Source organism: Sitophilus oryzae, unplaced genomic scaffold (genome assembly GCF_002938485.1).
Source record: "Sitophilus oryzae breed Bouriz unplaced genomic scaffold, Soryzae_2.0 scaffold_465_pilon_pilon, whole genome shotgun sequence".
Taxonomy (NCBI): domain Eukaryota; kingdom Metazoa; phylum Arthropoda; class Insecta; order Coleoptera; family Curculionidae; genus Sitophilus; species Sitophilus oryzae.
Window position 1 is genome coordinate 1,929,437 of NW_022147046.1, and position 21,220 is coordinate 1,950,656.

Genomic DNA, 21,220 nt, shown 5'->3' on the forward strand with positions numbered 1-21,220 from the left:
CTATTTTTAAAAAGCATTCACTTTGCAAATTTGTTAGCCACTTATTCATTTAAACACTCCATATATCATTACACTTCAGAGAAAATTACAGTAACTCACTTTTCTTCCAATCAGTTTTGTAACAGTTTAATTGTGATTTAATTTAGTTTGCGTTCAGCGTTGGATGAATTATTGATTTCATTCACATTTAATATCAATATAAATTTCAGATAATTTAGTATAACTAATATGCAATTTTCGATATTTGAATAAAACAGTTATATACGGTAAGTTATTGTAAACAATTAAATAATCATAATATTCAATATTTCTTTATTATCTCTTTGAATAAAATATTCTTTATTGGAAAAAGTAAAAGGTCTGTTAACTTTTTCTACTAATTGAAAATTACTACCACTAATTTTAACGTTGAGGTTAAGAGGCTAATTTTGAGGTTCTCAATGAAACTTAAGTCAATGTACGGGGTGGGTCAAATTGGACGCTTTTAAAGGGAAACACCCTTTTCTATAGGAGATAGACAAAAACTAATATCGGTGTCTGAAGCTCAACTTTTATCAAAAACATGATGGTGAAAACCGCACATCGATATCTGTTATCGTTTCGGAGTTACGGGGTGTTTTTCAAAAATGTGCTTTTTTAACAAATCGCTCTAACTTTTCTGCTATGGAAAATGTTGTATTTTTATTAAAACATTTCCAAAGCACCTTTTTACCTAGAATTTAATGGTTTAAGTATACTTTTTTTAAAATTAATAATTTAAGAGTTATCAACAGAAAAATTGATTTTTTATTAGGGACATCCTGTATATTTTTATTTAACTGAAAAAAAGCTTAAACTTACCTTTCTAGAAATATAGGAACTTGATATTTTGTTATAGTCCCCTTCGAAATACAGAATTTTTAAAAGTTAGCCACTTTTAACTAGTACGCTTTGGACCCCTTATTGATTATCTGTTCCTAATAGAACCCGAAAACATATTTTTCCAGCAAGACGATGCACCGCTTCAGAACGCTGAACTTATCAGCAAATTTTTGCAGCCAATTTCGAGAATAATTGAAGAGCTAACCAAGATCCCAGCCGTTGGCCATCGAGTCCGCCAGGGCCGCCGGACTTAGCGCCTATGGATTTTTATTTTTGCGGAAGAAGAAAGGTTCTTATTCTTAAATTACCCGTATCTAGATAATAATTAGAAGTATTTAGCGTTTATGCGAGGGTATCTTTCACCCCCACTGGGTTAATTAATTCCACGTGAAATGTTCAAAATCGGTCTCGTCTGTCCATAACAGAAGACGGTTGACATGGTCTTGGTTTGTTACCTGGGGTTGAGTTTAGGGGGGGCCTAGAGCTTTTGTTTTTTTTTAAATGAAAAATAATTTTAAGAAACACATTTTTGAATAAAACGTTTACATGAATTTCTCTATCAATAAATTTCATAGACTTGGTTATCAAACAGTGTTCCCGTAGATTACTTAAATACCTACAAATTCTCTAAAAAATTAAAATTAAGTCATTTTTTGAACACAACAAAATAATATTAACTAAACAAAACTAGAAAACGTCATTTTTACTGCATCACAAGCAAATAAAAATTAATACGTAACCAAGAGTCATAATTCCGGATTTCCCTGGAGGGTGCCCAGCAGCACCAGGGGGGGGGGGCACCCACGGGCACCCCTGTAGCCAGTAGTTACGCCAATGATAATTGACAGGAGAAATAAATATTTCCTTACCCTTCCAACTCATGTTTTTCCTTGCACTGACGATCCTCAGCACTTCTTTGAGATTCGTTCACGACTTCTTGAGGGGGCATCTTCACTAACACTTACACAACAATCCTGAATCAATAAAACAGATTTCTAACTCAAATTTATGTGTATAACTTAAGAAAATATGATTGAATTGTGTCCAATTTCCGTTAAAGGTATACAGGAATTTAAACAGCTCTGTTATTAAAAGCAAGACAGTGAAGGTAGAAAGTAAAAATTAAAAGTAATAAGTAATGATGAAAGTAGTTTTTTGAATTAAAAAGATCAATTTTAGAATTTTTCTGGATATAAAGTCCCAATATTGGGTTGTCAAGACTATTGGTAGTACTGTCAAAGTATTTAGTGAAAACCAACAAAAAAAACACACCTCACTTTAGAAAAAATATTTTCAAAATTGTATTATCAGAAAACTGAATCTCGTGACTTTTTTCAGGTACCCGCGGTAGTACCAAAGGGCGCGAGTACAGGGCCGGGCTAGCGCTAAAGATGTCGAATCTTAAGGCAATTCCCGACGTGATCTGCGCGCGAAAAAATCAACGACTGAAAGATTTTGCAAGAGATCTTGTGAATTTATAGCGGGTACCGGTACTGCCGCTAGGCGATTAACCTTGTCGGTCTTCGACGAAGATATCGGATCTCTCGGCCCGTTGTTGCGGTGTGTTGACGTTGTTGACGGTAGGTTCGTGTCGTGACGGTAGCCGAGTTATTGTTATTGTAGCAGGTTTTTTTCTCTGAATAATTAACAAGTACTTCGAAGATTCTTGACTGATTAATGTCGCTGTATTATCTGGGAAACGATCGATATGTAAAAAGGATTTTTCTCGTGGCTGAATCAATAATGCCCATGTGAGGCAGTGGCGGACATAGTACAGGTTCGTTTATTAGAAATAAATACATAGGAAAATATACAGTCAAATACTCGTATCTCTTAATAATGAAATCATCATCATTTTCACTTTTTCAGCTTATTTAACCATTTCCAACTATGGTAAGCTACACCATAGTCCCTCACTCGAAGGCATTGGGCCCATTGCGATAACCTTGTTATTAGTGTATCAAACCTTCCTCTCGTTCTTTCTTTGCGTTAAAGCACTACCAGCTCTTTGCAAAGTTCCCGATGTTGCTGATGTTGGCTTCTGCTGTTTCCTCTAGTCCCTCCAAAAAACCTTGCCCTAAAGTTTTAAAGCGTCGATATTCCAGTGCCGGACAGTGGCACAGCAGGTGCTCTATGGTTTCTTATTTCTATCCGCTTTCTTTGCAGTAGTCGTCGTTGGAAATCTTCCATCTCGCGAGGTTTACCCCCGAGGGGCAGTTTCCATTGATAACACCTACAATTATGTGTACTAGGTTCTTTTTGTGCTCTAGTAGTTGTTTTGTTTTTTTGCTAACTACCACTAGCCACAGTCTTCGAGCTGTAGCGCAGTGCTCACAGTGTTGCCACGTCTCTTGCTGCTTAGCCTTGATGGTAGTTCCTATATCTTCCTTCAGTGTGTTTACTGTCACAATTGGTGAGTCTGGTTAGTTGCATCTGCCTCAGCCTTTCCCCTAGTGCCCTCTTTGGCGAGTCTGTCTCCTTCTTGGTTGCCCACCACATTGCTGTGGCCTGGACACTAAAGACACTAAAAACATTAGACAATCAAATCTATTTTTCCAAGGCTCCTTGATTAAAAATTATTGTTTTTAACACAGCCATGCCACTCTAGATTGATATTATGGAGTGTAGAGGTAAGGAGAAATATATTCGTGCGTTAAAAAATTGTCATAAAAAAGGGAAGACTTAAGATGGCGCTGCTGTAGCAAAAACCTAAAATTTAAAATATGCGCCGAAAATTTTTAGAACAGGAAATGATTCAAGAGAGATAAATATTTGACGTGAAGGCGCGAGTTTCAAAAAAATACAAATTTTATTTTCATGTCATATGAAATAAGTTATCGATTTTTATTCAGCAATAATAGAGTGGGCCTCTAATATATAAAAATAATTGTTTAATATTCTAAAGATAAAAACAAAAAACTTTTTTGGGTAATGTTTGATTATGTTACTTTTATTATCTTATCTATGCTTACTTTTCATTTTTTAGATTTATGTATCATTAGCGCCACTGTGGTTATTTGGTGGACCCTTATTCTTCCCATTTTTGTGACTACTTTTTCAAATAAAGTCCCTAAGAGATTTTTCTCCTCATCTCCACACTACATAATTAAAATTTAAAATACCATGTTTTTTAAAGCGAATATGTCAAAGATTGACATATGATACGTCATTCTATTCAGAGTGTCATTTCCTATCGAATAAAGTAAATAAACCGAGTAAGCTCTTGTCAAGCATGTAAAGGTAGCATAACTAATCAAAGGACCCTTATGACAAGCGCCTTATTCAAAGCTTGTATATGGCTTGTAATGGACTTCTTGGGTCTTGTGGATAGTGATGAGCAAGATTGCTGTTGATTTTGCGGTCTTGGTCTTCGCCAAGACTATCGTTTAAACTGTAAGACCAAAACAAAAAACCGCCCAGTGCAATACTTCCGCAAGACCAAGATCAAACATGCAAAACTCTTGCGATCTTGCAATTTTTTTTCACGTTTATATGATGAGTTTAATAAGAAGAAAACGGAATTTATGGAGTGATCAGATAGGGATTTTGAGAAGTAAAGATAGATATAGATACAGACAAATAGATTCTGAGAAAGGGAAACAATATAAGTTTGAGGAAGTAGATACATTCACATATCTAGGAACAGTATTTCTAAGGAAACCAAATGTAACTCAGGAAAATGTGGCATGAATAATGGCAGGAAATAGATATGTTACCGCACTATAGAAAAGTATTAAAAGTAATAACATCTCTAGAAGTTTAAAAATCAGAATGTACCAAACAATGATACGACCAATAGTGCTGTATGCATGTGAAAAATGGACGTTCAATGCAATCGAAAGTTCGAGGCTAGCGATTTGGGAAAGAAAAATACTGAGGAAGATTTTTAGAGGAAAGAAGATAGACAACATTGGTTCTGACTATAACGGGAGTATCACAAAGACTGAGATGGCTGGGACACATTGTAAGAAGCAAGAATTCCTAGTATGATAATGAAACGTGAAATAGGTGGAAAGAGAAGGAGGGATAGCCCGAGAACGAGATGGAAAAAGGATGTTGAAGAGGACTTGATAAGGATAAAAGTGGATGGGTGGAGAATAAAGGTGAAAGACAGAAACAAATGGAGAAAGATAACCAATCAAGCCATGAGCCTTTTAGGCTGTTTGAGCTATTATATATAAAAATATTAAATTACTTAATAAAAGAAAATACTTAAGTTTTATGTGCAGTAGGTTACTAAAAGTACAACAAGACTACAAGGTTACAACGTTTTGTAAAATAAGCAAAATCGATTTTCAAATTGTTTTAGAATCTACTAACTCAAACCGTACAATCATGGTACCTCTAACAGATCCTGACTAATTTGAAAAAACCACAAAATCTCAAAAACGAAATAGTTTTTTTGTAAAGTACACCCATTTAGGACTACAGCTATTATATTCTAAAATAAGCAAAATCAACTTTTTTCGAAAATATTCATATAAAATATAGTTAAAAATCAAAATGTCTCAGATTCCAACTAACATATTATATTCTTGTCGATAGGTATTTTTACGCATAATCCACTAACACAAATCGTTTTATGGTATATTCCTCAATAGTTTTTTACCTTGAAATTTAATTTTCCCTTATTGGTAATATTTTTGAAATTTTCAGCTACAGTTTTGAAGTATTGATCTTGCGCTAGGGGACTATTAACACCAAGTTCCCATTCTTTTACCTCAGCTATCGATAATGCACCATAATACAGTATACAGCAGCTGATCAAAATTAACCTTGCATTCTATAATAGTATTTTATTAATTTTCAATAACTAAATAAATTAATAGTTTGCATCCAGATACGTGTTTTTTAAATTCCTGTACATATTAAAAATTAATAAATACTTCCGGATATTATATTATTATCTATGCCTAGATCAAAACGTGTAAAGAGAATGTGATCTTAAATATGAATCAATTATGTTGTATAAGACATTTAGGTATGATAGATATAATCGATAAATTTGATATGTCGAAGAAAAATATTTTATATGTTTTAAACTCATTCTGCGTAATATCAAGTAAATTAAAAAAATGCCATACTTCGGAAACCAGTCATATAGACATAATATGACATTGTAATAATTTTTAAAATTGAAATTATATTAGTATAATACAATTATTGTACTTTGCGTTATCATCATTCATCATTTTCAGCTTATTCAACTTACCACCAACAATTTGCCATTTTTTCAATTATCATTACTTTTTAATATTATTTTCTAATATGAGGAGGTGGTTTTGGTGATTATTGTCGTAATGTAATAATGAGCTACATTAGATATTTAACTAAATTAAAAAAAAATCAAAGAGTAACCATACTTCTTGGTTTTAATAATAAATATTAATATTAATAACAGAACTAATGATAATAAAGAAAACATAAATAAATAATAACCATTATACAAAAATATGTATAATAAATAATATAATAATAAACTTGTATAATAATATATCTAATACTTTAAATTAGACGAACATTTTTCCCGTTGCGATTTTTTTGCATCTGAGTATACCGGGTGCGTCTCAAAAGTACCCTATAACTCACCCCCTATAACTTTTTTATTTTTTCAGATAAATAAACGAGATTTGGTATGTTAGTATATGACATAAATTAGGATTGATTGGTGTATTCAATTGTTTTTGGTCACTTCCGGTTTCACCGGAAATGACTACAACTTTTGATTTTTAAATGGCACTCTCGGTATTTTTTTACTTTATTCGATAGAAAATGACATTCTGAATAGAATGACATATCATATGTCAACTTTTGACATTCTCGCTTAAGTGCCATGGCTATGTTAAAAACAATAATTTTTCACCGAGGATCCTTGGAAAAATAGATTCGATCGTCTAATGTTTTTAGTATCTTGTCATGGCCAGTTAGAAAATGCTCTAATCGTATTTTTAATGATATTTCAATTTTGTCAAATGGAACGAGGGAGGCTCATTAGCATATTTGGAAAAAGCATTTTTTTACGAATAATTTGATACCACAAATTTGGTATTTCAAGTCAAATTTTCGTTACGAACCGCAAGTTTTAATTTCAAATAAACCATATGCGAAAATGTCAAAAGTTGACATATGATATGTCATTCTATTTAGAGTGACATTTTCTATCGAATGAAGTAAAAAATACCGGGGGTGCCATTTAAAAATCAAAAGTTGTAGTCATTTCCGGTGAAACCGGAAGTTACCGAAAACAATTGAATACGTCAACCAATCCTAATTTATGTCATATACTAACATACCAAATCTCGTTTTTTTAACTAAAAAAATAAAAAAGTTATAGGGGTGAGCCACTTTTGGGACGCACCCGGTATAGTTTTTGATAATCATCAATTTTCTAAACAGAACATCAAACCTAATTTCTATTAAATTAGTATTTATTAATTAGTCAAGAAATCAATAAAATGAATTAACAAAACAAAAATGAACATGTATGACTAATAATAGCTCATTATCTCGAAGACGTCATAGGTGTGGCTACATATAACTGGACTTTTACACTTGGGGGGATTTCCCTGCCGCAGATCAGTGACATAGATGTAAACACATTCCCTCTTGGTTTTCCTAAGCGCATCATATTGCAAGAGAAATCACGAAAAAGATCTTAACGATTTATACTGCAAGATATTAAATAACAGTAATATACAATATAATCCAAAACATATTATTATCACCGGTGTTTTCTATAAAAATAGAGACAGTTCATGGGAAATAACAGTTATAAATAACTTTATTTATAACTGTTTATTTTTTGTTATTTGTTTTAGTTTTTAATGCACTGTGTCCAATGAATGCTGAAAAAACTGAGATTTGTGAAAATCGCCCTTTCCTAAATAATCTTTATGTTCTTTAAGTCGAACATTTTAGGGTCTAGATGTTTCACCAATAGTCATAGGATTTTTTTTAAGAGATTAATCAGCCACAGAGGTATGTAGAATGTAGAATGTTTAGGAGTGGAGTTAATCACCGCGACCTTACAGAACTATTTTGTGTTCCCCTTTCTTAAGTTATAACTCATCATACAGTCTCAGGGCTTTAACAAAAGCCAGTATCTGAGACATAAGGTGTTCTGGTATTTCTCCCCAGTTTTTTTCCCATTTTCCCCACAGAATTTGCATTTGCCGTTGTTTCTCAGCTTCAGCCTACTGAGGTTGGAGGAGACAGTGTCCTGTTAGAAACCCCGTGACAATCCGAAGATTACTTAAATCAAATCATCGATCGTAAGTTCTGAGGAACTTTTTCGAGTGTCTTAGAACGTTTGAGCAGGGCCGGCGGAAAGGCCGGGCGACCCGGGCGACCGCCCGGGGCGCCGAATGTGAGGGGCGCCACGCGAGCAACTAAAATATTTAAAAAAAAATTGTTCGTGGTATTTTATTATTTATAACTACGTACGTAGTATTTTTATATTTATAACTGAAAAGCCATCAACTTTTTGTAAATAACCCTTCTTTCTATAATTCTTGTTTTTATAAATTTTCTCTAAACAATAAACTGTTTTGGGTCAAGAGCCAGCAAAATTGAGAGTTTTAGACTGACCCACCGTGCTTCGAACATATGGCTCTAGAGGACAAAAATGCAGAACTTCTCTTTTACTGTAGGTAATTTATTCAAACTAGGTTTATTTGACACAAATGATGAGTACTCTCATTGTACTAAATGATGATGTTCTTAGTCCAACGTTTATGAAAAAAAATCTTATAAATAATAAAAATGTTAGAGCTGTGTTCCATCTAAGGAAATAATAATTTATAGTATGAAAACGGTGTAAGTATTAAATAAATCCCTGTGATAAAAGAGAATTGAAATAACATTAGAACATGATTCCTACAATATAAGTCTAATATAAGATAAAAATGTTTTTCTTTAATGAAAAAGAAACATTAATGATATATTTATTTAAAAAAAACTTAAGATACTATAAATTTACTTTAGGACAACAAAATGTATCGATCGTAACTACTCTGATTCTGAAGAATCACTGCTGACAGAATCTTCCAAACTTATAGTATCCAAATCACAGGTAGATGAAGTATCCTCACATATAAGATATTTCTGTACATCATTTTCTAATATGTTACTGGTTCGCGTTGTTACTGTTCTTTTTGTTGCTGTGAGGGGTTCGGATGTTAACAGTTACCTCTTTAATAGACCATATCCATATATTATCTTTTCCTTTTCTTGGGTATGAGGTTTTATAATAAATTGAAAGATGGAAAGTATTTTATGCGACGTTTAGCTTCAACATAGTGGGCTTTTTCAGGCACAAGTGGTGTCTCATTTAACTGGAAGGTTCATCAATATCTAATAAAGAACACATTTTTTGAACTACAAATAATTTTCAGTTCTTGTCCTTATGATCAAGTCAAGTATTAACTAGATCGGCATTGTTTATCAATTTTACTCCATCTGAAAAGTATTATAAAATAAAGTTCGTCGCAAGCAGACGCAGGTGAACTATACAAAAATTAAAAGTGTATGAATATGACAACAAAAATATTCAATAAATACGATATGTTTTGATATGTTTTTTTTAAATGCCTTTTTGAAGTTTGAAAACATAAAATTTTTATACCCATGTAAGAATCATCTCAAAAAATAAATAAAACCTAAACAATCACGAACTTGTTTAGAAATAAATTTAAAGTACATACCTTGTTTAACAATATCCATAGTGGCTTTCAATTAAGTACGTACCGTTTAACTCCATAATATACAGAACTACTATGAATGTTATTCTTTTCACTGATAATATAATGATCGCAAAATTTATTCTTAGTGAAAATATTTGCTAACAAAAAACGCTGGTTATGAAAAATAATATACAGGATGATTGAACATTGCTATAAGTATAAAATTACATATTCAGATATTAGTAAAGTTTAACTTTTTTTTTCGATTTTTGTCCATGGGACGAAGCACTGTGTGACCGCTCAAAATTGCACTTTGTCTACTACCCACATTCTTTATTTGTTAATGGCTGATCTGCCCTAAAATTATATGAAACAAATATTCAATTCGCAAGAAGCTAAATAGGATCCCGATATAATTATAAAAAAAAGCTTGTAAGTTTGCCTCATTAATTTATTAACAGTAGTGGGAAAAATATCAATCTTTTGGTGATTTTAATTGTTCTGGATTACATATGTAGTAATACATGGTAAATGGTAGCAGAATCGTAGAAATTTCTCATTAAAGCAAGACAAATGAATGCATCTCAAATCTCAAACACTGGCTGATCCTCATTTTGAAGCCGACAAAACTGTATCTGGTCATACCTATACTGATTCTGCACGAAATAATTGATTGTGAAAAAGAAAAGAAGTTTTTCTTAAATTCTTATAGAAAAATAATGCAATTGCTTGCAACTAAATAGTAATGTTTTCAAAGATCACTTATACTTATCATTTATATACCGGGTGCGTCTCAAAACTGGCTCACTCTTATAACTTGTTTATTTTTTCAGATGAAAAAACGAGATTTGGCATGTTAGTATACGACATAAATTAGGATTAATTGACGTATTCAATTGTTTTTGATCACTTCCTCTTTCACCGGAAATTAATAAAACTTTTGATTTTTAAATGTCACCCTCGGTATATTTCTACTTTATGCGATAGAAAATGACAATCTGAATAGAATGACATATCATATGTCAACTTTTGACATTTTCGCATAATATGGTTTATTTGAAATTGTAACATACGGTTCAAAATGACAATTTGACTCGAAATATCAAGTGTTTGGTACAAAATTATTCGTAAAAATTCTTTTTCCAAATATGCAAATGAGCCACTTGTTCCATTTGAAAAAGTTGGCATATGATTAAAAATATGATTTGGGCATATTTTAACCCACCAGGACAAGACACGAAAAACATTAGACAATCAAATCCATTTTTCCAAGGCTCCTTGTTTAAAAATTAGTGTTTTTAACACAGCCATGGCACTCTAGCTTAAAATTTAAAATACGATTTTTTTGAGCAAAAATGTCAAAAGTTGATATATATGATGTGTCATTCTACTCAGAGTGTCATTTTCTATCGAATAAACCAGAAATATATCTACCGTCGGTGCCATTTAAAAATTAATAGTTTTTCGTTGAAACAGAAAGTGACCAAAAATAATTGAATACGTCAATCAATCCTAATTTATGTCATATACTAACATACCAAATTTCGTTTTTTATCTAAAAAATTAAAAGAATTATAGGGGTGAGTCGCTTTCAAGATGCGCCCGGTATAGAAAAAACAACAACCGCGGACTAAGATTGAACGAAGAGAAGAATTATGGGGTACCTTTAAGTGAAATTTTATTGTTAAAGTAGCATAAATATACTTAGTTGTTATGTTAACATGTTAACTATGGGGGGGTTTGGTTTGGTTTGGTAGGGTATTCGCCCGGTCTCAATACTTCCCTTCCGCCGGCTCTGCGTTTGAGGATACCCATTCCAGGTTACGGATGGAGTCTTCCAGGTTCTTTAGTTCCGCTTTTAGTTGGTTCTCGCTTGGAAAACAGAACGGTTCTATCTAAGCTAAATTCTACGCATCTTTCGATAGCGTAGATTTCTGCCTGAAGGATGCTGGGGTAGGTGCCCATTGATTCGGAGTATTTAGTTTTCCGCCTAAATACTCCTATCCCTGCTTTGGTTTTGGAAGCATTATACGTTATGGTATGGTCTTTTACATGCTGAGCAAAGGTTTATTCCTTCCAATACTTTTTATTACTCAATACTACAATGAGGTGTTTCTCAAAGTTGTAAATTCTTGGTATGTCATCCACTGGGAGTTGGAGAAGTGGAATTTTCTTTTTGAGAGTGTTCCAAGACACAGAGGTATAATATTTTCTTTTAATTGTAGTCGTAACAGTCCTTCCGCGTCTCCACAACCCACTTTTAAAAAAATCAAATATATACTTTAGTATAACCTAAGTCACTTGACTAAATAAGTCATTTTACTTGATGTTTTTTCCCTATGAAGAAGTTGTTAAAAATATGAAAAATATTATAGAGACTAAGTATTTGTTACAAAGAAAAATAAATTTTAGAAAAAAAACTTTTTTAAAAACAAGCTTTTATTTAAATACACTAAAAAGAAAAAAAAACCTTTTTCTTTAAAACTATTATTATGAACTTATAACGTCATTGCACAATTTTAAATATTATATAAAAGCTTGTCGCGAGATTTGAGTGTACAGTTGCACTCATAAAAATCTGGTGCGACACCTTTATCTTGTAATTCCTGGTCTAGTGGTCTATCATAACACAAACTTTGAAAATGAGACAGGGTAGACACAGGTTTTAGTTAATTTATTTGTTTATCGATGTAGAGAAATCTCGCGACAAGCTTTTATATAATATTTTAATATTGTGTAATGACGTTATATAAGTTCATAATAAAAGTTTTAAAGAAAAAGTTTATTTTTTTCTTTTTAGTGTATTTAAATAAAAACTTGTTTTTAAAAAAGTTTTTTTTCTAAAATTTATTTTCTACTTTTTAGTTATGCTGGTTTCTCAGTGCCACACACTTAAACTCATTTTTTTTTCTTAAATAACTTCCTATGAGCATCCTAATAATATGTATATCAATTTTCATTAAAAAAGGAGAACTTAATAAAAAACCGACAGTTGTCAAATTTGATAGTTCAAATATGAGACAAATAAAATGAAAACCGACTATGGGGTAGGGGGCATCCAATATATCGATTTTTATCAAAATCGGACAACTTTGAAATTTTTTTGACAGCTGTCAAATTTGACAGCTCAAATTTTTTTTCTTTCATTTTAGCCCATGGCCATCCTATATATCGATTTTTATGAAAATCGGACAACTTTGATATTTTTTTGACAGCTCTGTCAAATTTGACAGCTTAATTTTTCTTTTCTTTCATTTTAGCCCATGGCCATCCTATTCCATGGTCAACCGATTTTTATCAAAATCGGTTGACTTTTTGACATGTCATTAAACTGTAATTTTTTCAAGATGGCCGCCCATATATTTTTTTCATATGTATATACCCACAATATATCTATATATAAAATTTCAGCCCGATCCATTCATAAATAGAATTTTAAAAAATCAAAAACCTCAAAAATGCCGCTATTTTGGCCGCCATTTTGACAGCTGTCAAAAATTCGGGTCATGCCCATGTCATGCCTTGCAAAAAAATGTATTGTCATCGGGACTGAACCTACATGCCAAATTTCAATTTCCTACAATAAAAGGAAGTGGTTCTAATTTAGCTTAAAATATTTGCCCCGAACAAACATACATACATACATAGATAGTTACATACAAAGCAAGTTAAATAAAAGCTTATAAAAAAAGAAGAAATACAAAAAATCTGCTTCAAACGTAACAATAAGCGTATTGAAAATAACAGACGTTAATTAATATCAAGTCTAACAATTAATTAATCAATTTTTCTCTTCTAATTTCGAAGCCGGTGTGTTATTCAGCTGTTATAATTAATGTTTCCACCCACAGATCGAACCATTTTCGGTTATACTTCCTGTTCCGGTGACTGACAGGTAAAACCTAATTTAGTTCTAAGGTCGGCATACGTGTACATATATCAGAGAGAGAAAGGAATTGAAACTTTGTAATAATATCGCACACAGTATTTAATAAACTTTCATAAAAATTATATTTGCACTTATTTAGAACCTGTTTAGAACTATGGTAAGAATAGAAGTTGCAGAACATTTATTTGACTATAATATTTTTTTATGCAACAAAATCAAAATTTACAAAATTATCTTTATTCATATTTAATAGAAACAAAGGGTATGACCGAAAAAAATAGGGCCAAGTTCACTTGGACATGACGATCAATGACATACAACATATAATTTGACAGATAAAATGATATAGATCACCAAAAATTCCAAACCAACTCTGAAGCCATTTTTATTTGGACCATAGATTATTGTATCTGAAACAATTTATCAGCTTAATAGCCAGTGAAAAGAGATAAACGGGTGACTTTCAATCAATTAGAAATAAAATCTAATGAAAAAATATCTGAAAAAATGTGTATCAAAAAAAATATTATGTTTTTTATTCAAAAATGAATAGCACAATGATGCGATAAATTGGTCCAGGTGGTATGATTTGACGCTAATACGTATTAATGATGTAAATGTATATACATATAGGGTAAAAAACGTATGTGAATTAATTCAAGGAAGAAACTTAACAATCAAAAAATAATTAATTAATTTTACTTTAATTTATATTACTCTAAACCAGGTACCATCGAAACGGTAAACAAAAAATATCAAATTAAAATTATTAATACAAAAGGAAAATAAACAAAAATATTATAATGTTTTTTAAACGGCCGTGAACAGATCTGATTCACAAATCTGGCCGATAAAAATAAAACCAAAACTCCAAAAGTCGTACCTACGTTGTAAAGAATCTGACGAGAAGAGTAGCAAAATGCATTAAAATCATTTAATCGAATGTCGGCTTAATTGTTTCTATGAGGCAATCGAATGCGGAACTAATTCTTGTTCTGTATCGATCTTGTTTTGCGGTTCGATAGACGATTGTTTTTGTCTTTTATTTTTTTATTCATTGACAATTGTCGTTAGAGTAATGAAAACCATAAAAAACAGAAAAATAATTTATCCTGCTTTGATTTCGTGATACAAACTAAACCTCATCCTTTCCACTACTTTTGTTGATGGTTTTAGTTTTTCTATATGCCATGGCCATTTCATTTTTTATCGTTATTAAGGAGCCCATAATATGCCATAAGCTCTACCACCTGTAAGGTCTATTGTGTCTGTCCCCTTCTTATGTCCAGCTCCTTACCTCTGTATCCCACACCGGTTTGTGCAGGGCCTTAATAGAATGGGATCATAGTTCCTTCGGTTCTAGGCTAGCTTTTCCAAATATAAAGTATCGATCCAGAGCCTCGCAGTGACAGCAGATAATATGTACTCTGCATTTTTGGGATCTTTATGGTAGAGTCTTCAGCAGAGTCTTCCTTAATACATGTTTAGGTGGAACTTGACAGTCAGATTACAACCGGTCTCTTGACAGATCAAGAGACCGGTTGTAATCTGCACATTATTAGTCCATGGATGAAGGCCTTGCTATGTCTGTACCCCTGTCTGTTTCTGCAGAGGACCATCTGCTTTTCTCTGATCCAGAGTTTTACTGCACTAAGGGTTATATATTTGGGATTTGGGTATTCCAAGTACCGGCTCTGGACCAAGAAAAATTATCTATGCTTACCCAGACAGTACTGGAAACTTCGTCCATGTTCTAAATTTGCAGAATTATAATCTAACCATAAGAATCTTATCAGATAGTGAAACTAGAAGAGTTCGAAATGGTATCCGATTTCTGTTTACTTGTGCCTAAGTTATGGGAGACTCCTAACCTAACCTAACGCCCCTCCCCCCAAAAAAAGACCCTAACCTGGACCCTAAAATACAGTCAGAAAAATCGAAGCCTTTCAAATGTAGTTATTTTGTCAAATGCAGCAGATACCTGAAGATATCTTGTCGGATGTTGATGAACCAGGAGGGAGACCTTCTCAAGCTTCTTACTTTAACTAATAAAAAAATCGGAAGACTTTGGGCATATTTAAAGGAAGGCAAATACCATCTACTACACCACATCATCAAAGGTAAAATTGAAGGGAAGGGAGGTCCAGGCAGAAGACAGATGTCGTGGCTGAAAACCATAAGAAATTGAGTAGAAATGAACTTTCAAACACTCGTCTGAACAACTGAAAGGTGAGAGGAATTCAATCTTCGTGGAGGCGAGACATCTGAAGAAGAAGAATAAAACAGATATTTTAATTTAAGTTTGTATCCTAATTAAGTATTCTACTGGAACAGGGTTTAGAAGTAAAAAGACACCCGGTATAAACATAATCAGCCACTAGATCTATCAATAAGATCAAAAATTAAGATTTAAGATTATTTATTAAGATATAAATAATTTATTATTATTGCTTTTTTGTTTTAAGTATACTACGCTACTGTTTAAAAGATAATTAAATTTACAAATAAGTTTAATCAAAAAACAATAAGAACGTTTATTAAAATATTATTTACGCAAATACAATACTCAGAGAAATGTATTCATCAATTAGTAGCAAAGTTTAATTAAATTCTTAGGAGCGTGTTGTGATTTGTACCGACAACAAAACCAAACTACCGACCGTCAGTTTTCCCAAATGGAAATTCCTAGAAAACTGAACGAGATCGTAGATTTGAAAATGATTAATTTGAAAAGAACGAGATATTGTTGTATAGTACCGTATAATCGAAAAAAAACGGCGTCCAGTTGGCTTGGAAATGACGATCGATGATATTTCCCATATAATTTTACATATAAAATGACAGCTATCTTCATTTCATAGCCATCGCTGACGGCGTTTTTATTCGATCATACGGTATTACATTATATTGCCGTGTCATAGTTTGTAGTTTGTGAGTCTGCGATTACATATTAAGTTTATATTTTAATAATAAAATTTTGGTGGGAATCGTTTAAAATTCCAAAATAAAAACCATTTACTGCTATATACGGGATGTCTAAATATTCCGTGGACATAGAACTATTGCGAATTTTTGGAATCAAAATAAGTTCATTGGACACAATTTACCTCTATACAAAAGTGCTTCGTTTGTCCGATAGAGGGCATCAAACTTTAAAAACTAAACACTTTTTAAGGTATTGTAAGAACCGTTATTGCGATTTGAATTAGATTTGGGGTATATATGTTTCGCCACATTTCGCTAAGTGCTTTAATATTTTATTTTTTAAATTTATTTTTTTAAGCACCCGGTAGTTCCATCTAATGTTTACCTTTAAAACTTTATTCTCATTGTTTAAATACTTTTTTTACATTTGTTGTGATACAAAATAATAATTGTTTCCTTTGAGACCTCCCAATACCCACGAAATTTTCTATATACCAATTGTAACTTTTTGACAATAGTTATTTATTATAATATATAAGTAAGGCAAGGAAAAATACAAGCAAAAAAAACAATAATATGCGCATTTAAATGCATCAAAATTTTCCAAAAAATGCAATAAACATGCAATTATTATTCGTCAATTATTTTGAATATTATTGTTTTTTTGCCATAGGAATTTTGATAAAAATGAATTGGTTATAATAAAAAAAATAAAAATTATTGTTCCTATATATGGAACCAAACTCGGCACGTATGGAAGTACCAGTGGAGTCCTCGATCTCAATGGGGACCCAATGGTACCCAATGGAGTACCAATGGAGACCTCGTACCTCGAGTCCTCAGACAGACAGACGAGTAGACTGACACACAGACAGACGAAAGTAAGAACTTTCACTTCAAATATGCACACATAGTGCACACATAATTTTTTTATTGAACCTTTTTGTATAATGTTTTGCAAGTGGAGAAAAATATTAGACTATACAAAGTATAATGGTTTTCGGTACATTAATCGCTTATTTTCAACGCAGATTTTACGCCGGGAAGAGATAGATTCGTTGAATAATTAAGCATTTTGTGTTAGTAAGACAAATTGGTTTACGAGTTAAATGCCACTGGCAAGCTGGTTTCTACGTTTGAATTTTAAGCAGTGGTATTTTACAAAAATATAACTTTTTATTTTATATATTTCTATTTTCCCGGAATTTAAAAAAAAAACTTCCTGAATTAGTGCAATAGTCAAAATATTATCGCGATTAATTATTAAATCTAGATACTGTTGAAAATATTATAGTTTTCTAAAAATTGGTAATAAAATCACAGTTACATACACTCTGTACGTTATTTATTACCAGATTATTCTTAGCAATAGAAAAAGCAGGTTTTATAGAACGATCTTGCAAATGTGCTATTTCATGATTTTTTATTGGAAAGCAAATATAATCTACTAAGTGAATACGTTGTTGTTTAAGATTAAAATGTCGTTCAGGGTTTATAGAAGGAGGTTAATTTTCTCTCGCATTGTGACGTACTAAGTACTTCCGTCTAGGGGATAAAATAATGATATCAAAAAATTCATAATATGAATAAAATTAACAAAAATTTTGAAAAAATAACTTCTAAAATTTACTTTTTGGTTCAAAACATGTCCGAGATATAGCTGACGTTGCCGTTACATGTCCGAGATTTAGTTTAGCTTCTTGGTTTAGCTCTGCGCCGCGCCGCGCAGCTTTCTGCGAAAGTTCTGCTTTCAGTCGACAGAGTGAGTGGTTGCCGGAGACAGTGTTATCAGAACTACGGATTAGTCTGTAGATTTACGGATTTTGGATATAGTACGTTAATAAAACTGATTTTCTATCATTAAACAATTTAATATAATATTATATGATTATACAAAGAATGGCGTCAGAGTTGACTTGGAAGTGAAGATTGTTGTTATTTCATATGTAAAATATTATGGTAAATGTCAATAGTCGTCACTTCCAAGCCAACTAAACGACTTTTTTTGATCATACGAAATATTCACTACTTATAAAAGAATTTTCATTTATGTTGTTTATTCTGTTTAACAGGAATAAATTTTCAATACATAAACGCGGATTTTTCATCGAAAGATATTTTCGTCAAACGTATTACAGATGTTACACATTTTAATATGGCAACACTGTCAGTTTCAGTTCCACACTGTCTTTGATATGTCTTCGCTAGCCTAATCAGAGAAAATGAGTGTTTTATGCGTTGGCTGCAGAACGAGTAGAGGCTCCACCGTACAGTACTTGAGACGTAAGGGGAAATCAAGTCAGCCTTGTCCCCAATTTACCCAATAGGTTGCGTATCTTCCCAATTATTTCAGTCAACAGCTATAGTTTGTGAGACGCAACTGTCAATGTCGTGTGCGCCCTCACACGCACACTCAGCGATGTGCAGGTTTCTCTCTATAAATGATATTCTATTCAGAATGTCATTTTCTATCAAATAAAGTAAAACAATACCGAGGGTACCAGTTAAAAATCAAAAGTTGTAGTCATTACCGGTGAAACGGAAAGTGGTCAAAAATAATTGATGACGTTAATCGATCCCGATTTGTTGATTGACTACCATACTAACCAAACCAAATTAAGGACTTATAATCAAATTAATTAAAAAGGGTAGAAAAAAAAGAAATTTTAATGATGCAGAATGTATTATGTTGTTTAAAGGCAATAGTTAAGCTTGTGCTGGTTCCGGGTCTAATTAGTAAACGCATTTACATTGCACCTCGAAGCTGCATTAAACAGCAGTGCAAATTATGCATTATGAATTAAATATTGCATTCGAGTAGCTTGTCTATTTATTTTTAATTAGTTACTGTTTTTTTTCTGGGCAATTTAGTTGTTTTATTGTAATTCTTTGTTATTGAAAGTATTCTCAAACATATTGACGGCCATTTCCTGAGAATTATTTTTCTAATTATTTGATCTTGTATTTATTTATTTTTCTTTTGTGTTTACCAAAGAGTGGGTCCCACTTGGGACCCTCCACTGCGGCCGCGAAAACATAATAATGTACTATATGCAGAATTTTATGCTGAATCCAATTATCAACAGAAAAATGGCAAATGCAATTTAAAAATACTTAAAACTTTATCATATTTTCTTTTGTGACACCCTGTATATAACAAAATATTTTTCCAAACCAAACAGTACATCTTATTGTACCGCGCCGCGCCGTATTGACTGTTCTCTTCTTATATACGAAAATCGGCACCCAAAGCCAGATCTTGCAGATCTTCTATACCAAGTTTTTCAGTATTATTTAAACCCGCGACAAAGGTATAGATAGACCATGGATAGACCAATGTTTCTCAAAGTGGTCCAGGTAGAGGTGTGTAGTTCGTGAATGAACTAGTTCCAATGAACTATTCCGACCCCGGAATGAAAGCAACTAGTTCCCGGTTTCTCAAAGAACTAGTTCCTCAGGACCTATTTCGGGATCGAGACTGTTACTGATATAATAATTTGCGAAGGCGACGGATCAGCCAGCGCGACCGTAGCCCGATTCTAGGCAGAAGTTGGGAGTGCCAGCTGTACGTTATCGGATCCGGACCTAGAGGAACTAAATAAAAGACTAGTTTACGTACGGATCAGCCAGCACGATCGTATCCCGATGCTAGATGGGAGAAGAGATTGCCAGCCGTATGTTACCTGTCCCGGACCGAAAGGACTGAGAGGAACTAATTAAAAGACTAGTTCACGGGAATCTATTCAGTCGACAGATGCGAAATATAATGCAAGGCGACGACAATGGATTCGGCCTTGTATATTGCCACAGCCGACGTAATTACCACAGAAAATTGTCGTGGATACTTTTTTTGATTTTTTGTTTGTTCTTTGGATATTTTATGGGAATGTTTCACTTTAGGTCCCTAAAATTAAGAAATATCCTATAAAACGAAGTAGATATTCTGAATTTTTAGACAAAACCAAAAAGTTTGAAGTGAGGACAAATGCAATTTTCCTCACAAATTTTCGTATTACTTGCTCCAATTGATTTGTGATATAGTTTTTTAAACTGTGATTTGAGTTTCTTTTTTATTTTTTTTATCTGCAATAAAACTTACTTATATATTTTTAACATAAGCAATTACACGTCTCGTTATATTTCGCACATTATAAAAGTTATTCAGATCATACTGTGAATAGTTCTGACTGACAACGAAACCCATTAACAAGCAACGGGGATGTCAATGTTAGTCGGGAACTGTGAACTAAAGACCTAGTTCAAGGAACTATTCCTCTGGAGGAACTAGAACTAAGGAACTAGTTCCTCCCAAGGAACTAGAACTCCCACCTCTAGGTCCAGGTGGACCCGCAGCCCGCAGATGTCCACGGCAAGATGCAAATTTCCATTGTTAGATCTAATTCTCATATTTTTTGACGACTTTTGAGAATATGGTACAAACACAGATAACATATATGTTATCTGTGGCAGAAATATAGCAGCAGAGTCCACCGAATATTGTGAAAGTGGTCTAGGAGGAAAAATAAGTTTGGAAACCTCTGGATAGACTATTTTAACATTTTAATGTTACCATTTTTGAAATTAACGCACGCTACTGACCACATATACGAATTACTACGGTTAATTTTTTTTTCGATCAATATCAAAATTCATTATCTTTAGTCTATGAAACTATCGCTCTCCATATTTTTTATTACTTCCACCATTCCTCAGGCAATAACCTTAACAGTTACAAGCTTACTAGCGGTTGTAAATTCGCATTGAGGAAGAAATACGTAAATATACTATTCCATTTTTAACCGCTCGCTCCAAAGGCAAGGGATATGTCCCTTTCTCTCACAGTTTTTTCCAACCTTGGTCCGAG

General features: G+C 32.7%; 1 protein-coding gene across 2 annotated transcripts in view; it reads right to left on the bottom strand.

Annotated features, from left to right (window-relative positions):
- Positions 1–2,318, bottom strand: part of LOC115885978 (solute carrier family 22 member 13) — a 143,756-nt gene extending 141,438 nt beyond the window's left edge. The window contains exons 1-2 of one of the 2 annotated variants that reach the window (XM_030905012.1): positions 2,134–2,318; positions 1,731–1,835 (exon numbers count right to left, since the gene is read on the bottom strand). In XM_030905012.1, the coding sequence (XP_030760872.1) occupies positions 1,731–1,810 (80 nt within the window). In that variant the 5' untranslated portion in view covers positions 1,811–1,835; positions 2,134–2,318. Of the gene's footprint in view, positions 1–1,730 lie in introns of both variants that reach the window. The other variant, XM_030905011.1, reaches the window with a different exon arrangement.
- Between the last annotated feature and the right edge of the window lie 18,902 nt (positions 2,319–21,220).